General features: G+C 41.8%; 1 protein-coding gene across 1 annotated transcript; it reads left to right on the top strand.

The window, feature by feature from the left end:
• The first annotated feature begins 1,577 nt into the window (after window positions 1-1,577).
• LOC113185283 (uncharacterized protein C12orf71 homolog) lies at window positions 1,578-2,924 on the top strand. Its single transcript, XM_026392367.2, has 2 exons — window positions 1,578-2,237; window positions 2,664-2,924. The coding sequence occupies exons 1-2, from the start codon at window positions 1,578-1,580 to the stop codon at window positions 2,922-2,924; spliced, it is 921 nt and encodes a 306-aa protein (XP_026248152.2).
• The last annotated feature ends 5,162 nt before the right edge of the window (window positions 2,925-8,086 follow it).

The following is an 8,086-nucleotide window of genomic DNA, read 5'->3' as shown; positions in this document are numbered from 1 at the left end:
TTGGACTGTGAGAGCTGTAACCTCATCAGTCCATCCTAGTTTAAATTGACTGACTGAGTGGTTACTGTAGCATGTGGAGCATAGCTGGAGGAGGTGGGTCACTGAAGGCTGGCCTTGGAAGCATTATTCTTCCTCCCCGTGTTTCTCTCTCTGGACTTCTTGGCCTTACATCAGCTGAGCAGCTTTCCTCCTCTGGACCATCCCCCATGAGGTGCTGCTCCACCGTGGACCAGAGCAAGGAAGCCAGTCATCTGTGCAATCAGACCTCTGAAAACATCAGCCCCAAATAAACTTTTCCTTCTCTAAGTTGTTCTTGTCATATATTTAGGTCACAGTGATACAAAACAACAACTAAATCAAGGGGACAGATATCCTCTTTTTCTCTCTCCATACTTCTGACTCTAATATGGATTCTCTGTTGCCACGGTAGCCAACAGTCTCAGAACACAGACTTCGGACAGTTGCACTTCTTAGTTACTGAACTCAGATATCCCGTTTATGCCTCAGGAGTTGGCAGCATCTCTTTCCTTCAGGCAGTCACAAGAGCCAGGCATGACAGAGTCTGCAATGTGAGTGTGTGTGTATGTGTGTGTGAGAGACAGAGAGTCGGAAAAGAGAAAGCAATTGTGTGCATATTCTCTCCCCCTAATCAATCACTTGCTGGTGCATCTCAGGAAATGCTGGACTAATGATACCATCAGATAAGGGAAGGAAGGGTATTTAAATAGCTGTATTCTTTCTAGAAAGTAATTTAATATCAATTATCATAACTTCAATATATTTGAAATCTTTGATCCAAGAATCCAACCTATAGGACTATGTAAAAAGAGGCAGAAATGTGTGGATAAGGGAGTTTACTATGATTAACAAGACCATCGTTAATGGTCTTAATAATCTAAGGGCCATTGATCACCTAAATTAATGGTCATTAATGTGTGATCACCAAAAATAATTATGAGAAAGTGGTTAAGAATTAGAGAATAGCCATATGTGTACATGTTTCATGTAGGCTGTGCCATAAAATTTAATAATCTTACATTCTTTGATGTGACATCCACATATATGTGGATGTGCTCATAAATGTAAAATCCAGATAGATAGATAGATAGATAGATAAGTAGATAGATACACAGAAAGAGAATATTATAAATAAATCCACCAAACTCTTCCAGATGGTATCATTCCCCTTGGATGATGGGATAAGGGTATTTATTTCAACTTCCTATTTTCCTGTATTTTTCAAATGTTATACAACTATCTTTCATGATAGGCTGTACTTTTAACTGTAGTAATAAGACAAAGCATGAGAGATACCAGATGGAGATGTCAGTGAAGATGGTTATTATACAACAGAATAAGTTTTTAAAGAGGAAGAACTCCATCTTCTGCCCTTGACTGGAGAGTGCAAATCTAGGATGTGCTTCTGCCTGAGAGGGATAGTTGTGAATGAAAAAAAAAAAAAAAGCGGGGGGACACAATTTGCTAAAGTACATGACTCTCTTCCCAATATCACCTATTTGTTTTCTTTTGAAGTTTCCATTTTTGAGGGAAACGGAGCATTTGAGCCCTTGGACTTCATGGAAGACGCATCCTTGGGCAGTAACTGCCCTGACATGGGGGACTGTATTTTGGAATCCTCAACCAACCGGAGCCTCTCTGTAGGCTATCTCCCCCATGAGGACAGCATTGACTGTGAGGACATCATACCCTGTGAAGAGCTGACTTCTCAGGGTCCCTCCTGCCACGTGCTGCCTCCTGTCCAAGGGGCATGGGGAACTGAAAGTGTAAAGAGACCCGTGGAGAGACAAAATCCAATTCAGGACAACCCAGAGAAGCCTGGCGAAGAAGCCATCCTCGAGGTCTTGGATGCCTATCTGGACTGGCACTGTGAAGACTCGGGAGCTAATGGGGCTCTAAGTAAAGACTCCCAGAGGATGGACGAGTGCCCACAGGAGAGGATAAACCAGACCCTCTGGGACCTGGATGAGCTCATGAAAGATCTGAAGGCATTTCTGGAGAGTCAGAAGGATGACCAAGATGATGACCCTGTACTGTCTGATTCTCCTCAGGAGGAGGATCTCCAGCCGTGCAGCAGTGCCTCTCCCCATATAGATCAGGTCAGTCATCAAGAACCTGAAGCTTGTGAGGACTTGCCCAAGTGTGACCCACCAGAAAACGGAGACATGGACCAGTTCCCAGAAATGCCTCCTGAGCTTGAGGACGATGAGATTGTTGAGGTGAGCACAGAGCAGCCTCAGTGCAGAGCAAGGGGTGGGTCAGGGAGCGGGTGCCAGGTTGGACAACATGGAGTCATGGTACCTGCTGTGAAGCAGAGGTGGACCCCAGTGTCTGAGCAGATGAACAATGGGAGAAACAGGACAGCCAGGAAAGGAGCTGGGGGAGAGGGGTGGGGAACATGCCAAGGAACACTGAATCAGGCAAGAGAGGGGAGAGCAGAGAGAAGGACTAATGATAATACAAACAAGTGTGTGTGTGTGTGTGTGTGTGTGTGAGTGAGTGAGATGGTTAATGAGTAATGAAACTCTCCATTAACAGTTGGCCAATTTTGGTAAAAAAATAAATTAGATATTCATGAGTGACTAGATATTGAGTCCATTGCTGCTGAGACTGTATGTCTCTACTCATCCTCTTTGTCTTCGCAGATGCAAAGCCAGGACAGTGGCACTGAAGAAACCTCCTCAGTCTTATCAGAGGAGTCAAAGGAGGAGGATGTGCCCTTAGACACCAAAACAACGTGCTGTCTGAATTTTGTTTTCAGCTTCCAGTGGCTCAGAAAGCGACTGGTCTCCTTCATGCCAGGGAGAAAGAGCCCTGGGAGGGTCAACAATGGCCCCCTTAAGCTGGCACTACAGAGAAGACATTTGTTTGGAGGCAATAGAATCCTACCTCAAGAATCCCTCTAGTTAGGGAACCCAATATACCTAGAATTTTAATTGTTTTGATAGCCCCTACTATACAATTACCATGGTTTTATGTTTTCCCAATTAAAAAAAAATGTTCTTGTTCTCCATGTCTTCCTCCTCTTCCATTATAACATCTGGGCCCAAGTGGAAAGTATGTATGTTGGTTATAAGATTGAAATGGATTCTCAGGACATCTTAGGGAATATTATGCTTCCTAAACAGAAGGCATTTCTCTCTCTCTTTCTGTGCCCCTTCCTACTGTATCCCCCCTATTTGATCTATTATTTCATTCATTTTAACCTCTTTTATCATTAACTCATACTTGCATTGTCAGAGGCAGCAGTGACTCCCACATGGCAGGATGGTATTGGTGGAACTTCTGGGTGCTGAGCAAGTGGCAGTGGGCAGTGAGTCACTGGGAAATCCATTTCAATCAATGGTGTTCAGACTTTCAGAAAGCAGTCTGAAAAAAAAAAAAGCAGTCTGATGACCCTGTGGTTCTAGCATGTTATTCTAAAATGTTCTGGCATGTTGGTTGGTTCTAGCAAAGTGGCTGGCATAAGTGGCCCATGGAGGAGGAAAGTGAGGGCTGGGAATGCTGCTCAACCACCCTAAAGCTTGGCTGTCTTCATTCATAAGATGAGGGAGATGGTACCACAGACCTCACAGGGTTGTTGGGAGAATGAATGAGATAAAGAAAGTGCTTGATAAATACTGTGGCTGCTGGTGGTGGTCATGTTCTTGAGGATTTTCGAGGAAGACCTGATTCAAGATGTACCTAAGAGAGAGAATTGGAGTCAACTCTCATTGAGCTATTTCCTTCACTGAAGCCATTTTACCAAAACTTCAGGTTTTCAGTAGATCTTGATTTAACCAAGTCCTCTCTCAACCCAATACACTGTGCTCTCTGAAATTCCTTTGCAAGTATCATTAAAATTGTCCCTACAGGGGCTGGGGTTGTGGCTCAGGGGTAGAGTGCTCACCTAGCGAGGGTGAGGCACTGGGTTCAATCCGCAGTACTACATAAAATAAATAAATAAAAGGCATTGGGGCTGGGTTTATGGCTCAGTGGTAGAGCACTCGCCTAGCACGTGCAAACGTGCAAGGCACTGAGTTTGATCCTCAGCACCACATAAAAATAAATAAAGGTATTGTGTCCAACTACAACTAAAAAAAAAAAAAAAAAAAAAAGCATTGTGTCCACCTAAAACAAATGAACAAAAAAAAATTGTCCCTACAGGTTAACTTCTTTGAGGATGGCTGGATTCATCCTTCTTGCTTTGCTGGCTCTTCCTGTGTTGCCAATTCACCTCCCATGGCCACCATTACCTTCCTCACTCACCCACAGGGTCCCTCAAAGGTCCTCCTCCTCCAGCTCTTACAACCACTCTGTAGGAGCTTCACTGTTCACATTGTGAAAAGCCTGTGAGTGTTTAGTCTTAAAGGCCTTCCTGTCCTCAGTTTCACCCTCCTTCTCTCCTTCCTCCCTTCTACAGACATTAAGCACATAGAAACCTCACTAGCTTAACATACCACAAAAAGATGTCTGGATCTTTGGGCTCAAGGGGCTTTGTACTCAGAGTTAAAGCCATCTAAACATATTGCTATAAAGGGTTGTGGGTGAGAGTAGTCTGTAGTGGGTGTAAGAAGGGTACTAAAGAAAGAAGAATTCAGCAAGAGAGGGGTGATTCTGAAAGTGTTCGAAAAAAGAATCACATACAGTCCATGTATACTGGTATTTTTCACTGCATTTTTTTTATTGTTAAAATACATACGAAGTGGGCTGGGGTTGTGGCTCAGTGGAAAAGGGGGCTAGGATTGTGGCTCGGTGGTGGAGCACTTGCCTCACCTAAGGCACTGGAATTGATCCTCAGCACACATAAAAATCAATAAAAGTAAAATAAAGGTATTGTGTCCATCTATAACTAAAAATATATTTTAAAAAAGTAAAAAACATAGAAGATTATACATAAAGACAGAAACTTTTACCAGGAATTGGCACATGCTGTAATGGATGCTGAGAAGTCCAGGACCTGCCATCTGTCTGCTGGAGACCCAGGAGTGTCAATGGCAATATTCTAGTCTGAGTCTGAAGGCTTGAGAAGCAGGAGAGGTATGGGACAAGTAACAGTCGAAATCCAGAGGCAGGGCAAGACTGATGTCCAAGCTCCAGGAAAGTTGGGCAGAGCAGTCTTATGTTTCATTCAGACCTCCAGTGGATTTGGATGAGGCCCACCCACTCTGGAGAGGCCAATCTGTTTTATGGTGTCTACTGGGACAAATTTATTTGTTTGTTTGTTTGTCTGTTTTTGTACCGGGGGTTGAACCCAGGATTCAACCGAGCAACATCCCCACCCCCCTTCCTTTTTTTCCTGGCTATTTTCAAAGTTTCATCAATACTGTGGTTTTGTTTTTTTGATTTTTTACAAATATATATGAAGAATCTAATCTGTACAATGCTCAGGATGAAAAGCTATTCACACAAATTGGAAGAGACCAGCCCTGCATTCCCATACTCAGAACACTGGAGTACTGGGTGAGAGTCAGGAGGAAACAAAGTGCTATGGGAGCTCAAAGTAGTAAGGCCAGGTTGGGCTGACTCTGCAAAGCTTAGGTGCAGTATATAACTTAGCTGGAAAAATTAGCATGCTCAGAGGCAGCTGGAGAAAATCACAAATTTAATGCCAGTTCTGTAAAAATTAAGCTCTTGATGTAATAATTATTCAACCACATAAACAGTCTCTAAAAGTAGATCTTTCACAAATAGAGAAGGACAAAAGATGAATTAAAATATCCAAAGTTGGGCTGGGGCTGTAGCTCAGTGCCAGGATGCTTTCCTAGTGTGTGAGAGGCACTGGGTTCAATCCTTAGCACCACATAAAAGTAAATAAAATAAAGGCATTCTGTCCATCTACAACTACAAAAAAAATTTTTAACAAAAAAACTCCAAAACATATCCAAAGTCATGTAGTTTTAAAGCTAATTTCTTGTAACATAATTAAAAAAAAACATCGATCAGAACAAATATATGAAAAAATGTTCAACACCTCTAGCAATTAGAGAAATGCAAATCAAAACTAAGATTTCATCTCACTCTAGTCAGAATGGCAGCTATCAAGAGTACAAGCAACAATAAGTGTTGGCAAGGATGTGGGGGAAAAGGCACATTCATACATTGCTGGTGGCACTGCAAATTGGTGCAACCAATCTGGAAAGCAGTATGGTGATACCTTAGAAAACATGGAATCACCATTTGACCTAGCTATCCCACTCCTCGGTCTATATCCTAAAGACTTAAAAATCACATACTATAGTAACGCAGTCACTTCAATGTTTATAGCAACACAATTCACAATTGCTAAACTGTGGAAGCAGCCTAAATGCCTTTCAATAGATGAATGGATAAAGTGTGGTACATATATACAATGAAATATTACTCAGCCTTAGAAGAGCATAAAATTATAGCATTTGCAGGTAAATGGATGGAGTTGGAGAATATCATGCTAAGTGAGAGCTGTAACCTAATGAGTCCATCCTAGTTTGAGTGAACCGACTAGGCAGTCATTGTAGAAAGGTGGGATATGTTTGGAGGAGATGGGTTGCTGGGGGTTGGCCCTGGAAGTGTTGTTCTTCCTGTCTCTGCTTCCTGACCCCCATCTATTGATACCTTTTCTCCTCTAGGCCCTTCCCCCATAGTGGACTGCTACACCTTGGACCTACAGCAAGGGAGCCAGTTATCTATGACCTCTGAAAATGTGAGCCCCAAATAAACTTTTCCTTCTCTAAGTTGTTCTTTTTTTTTTAACATTTATTTTTAGGTGTAGTTGAACACAATACCTTTATTTATTTTAATGTGGTGCTGAGGATCCAACCCAAGGTCCTGCACATGCTAGGTGAGCACTCTACAGCCAAGCCACAACTCCAGCCTCTCTAAGTTGTTCTTGTCATACACTTTGGTCACAGTGAGACCAAAAAAAAAAAAAAAGACTAAAATAAGAGGATGGGTCCTTTGGTTTTTTAATCCATGTTTTTTTCCTTCCATCTATCTGGTTCTAATTTGTTTCCTCTGTTGCAACGGTAGCCAACAGTCTCAGAACTAAGAGCTTTGACAGTTGGACTTTTTAGCCATCAGGACCAAGGATCCAAAGGAATTCCGGTAGCCCCTATTTATACCTTGGGAGTTGGTAGCATCTCTTCACGCAGGCAGCCGTCAGAGTTGGGCTTAACAGGCTGCAATGAGCGTGTGTGAGAAAGAGCGACTGTGTTTGTGTGCTCTTCTCCCCTTTATAGCTGGAGCATCTTGGGAAAGCTGGACTCAAGATGCCATCGATGATAAGCATTTAAACAGCTATACTCTTTCTAGAAAGTCATTTAGTATCAGCTGTCATATGATTTTAATATATTTGTAAACTTTGGTCCAATGATTCAAACTGTAGGACTATGAAAAGATAGGGATTTTTGTATTTTTGTTAATGGTCTTAATAATCTAAGAGTCATTGATTACCTAAAGTAATGGTCATTAGTAAGTGATCACCAAAGAGTCATTAATGAGAAAGAAGTTAAATAGAGAATAGCCATATATGTGTTTCTTGTAGGCTATGCCATAAAATTTAATAATGTTACTTTCTGTAGATGTAACTCCACACATATATGGATGTGTGTAAATATGTATAATATGCAGTCACGCGAAGATGCACATACAATGAAAAAAAAAACAGATTATAAGAAAATCCACCAAACCATTTTACTGATGGTAATCATTACCCTCTGGATGTTGGGATAGGAGTGTTTATTTTCAACTTCCTACTTTCCCATATTTTCCACATTTTATACAACAATCTTTTATGATAGACAGTTCTTCCAAGTACAGTAATAACAGAAAACACAAGAGCTATAAGGTGGAGATGCTCAGTCCAGAGGGTTATTATACAAAAAAATAAGTTGTAAAAGAGAAAGAACTGCCTCTTCTGCTCATGACTGGAGAACTCCCTCCTCCTCCTCCTCCTCCTCCTCCTCCTCCTCCTCCTCCTCCTCCTCCTCCTCTTCTTCTTCTTCTTCTTCTTCTTCTTCTTCTTCAATTATTTTTTTAGTCACAGATGGACATCTTTATTTTATTTACTTATTTTTATGTGGTGCTAAGGATCGAACCCAGTGCCCCACAT

Source organism: Urocitellus parryii, chromosome 5, assembly GCF_045843805.1.
Source record: "Urocitellus parryii isolate mUroPar1 chromosome 5, mUroPar1.hap1, whole genome shotgun sequence".
Lineage (NCBI taxonomy): Eukaryota > Metazoa > Chordata > Mammalia > Rodentia > Sciuridae > Urocitellus > Urocitellus parryii.
Note: the sequence above shows the minus strand (reverse complement) of the source record. Positions and strands in the feature narration are given on the sequence as shown.

What these genes read in the sequence shown, in the direction of transcription:
- LOC113185283 (XM_026392367.2), top strand. Translation starts at nt 1,578, where the DNA reads ATGGAAGACGCATCCTTGGGCAGTAACTGCCCTGACATGGGGGACTGT. An exon ending in AGGACGATGAGATTGTTGAG is followed by an intron (nt 2,238 to 2,663) that starts GTGAGCACAGAG and finishes TTGTCTTCGCAG; the next exon opens with ATGCAAAGCCAGGACAGTGG.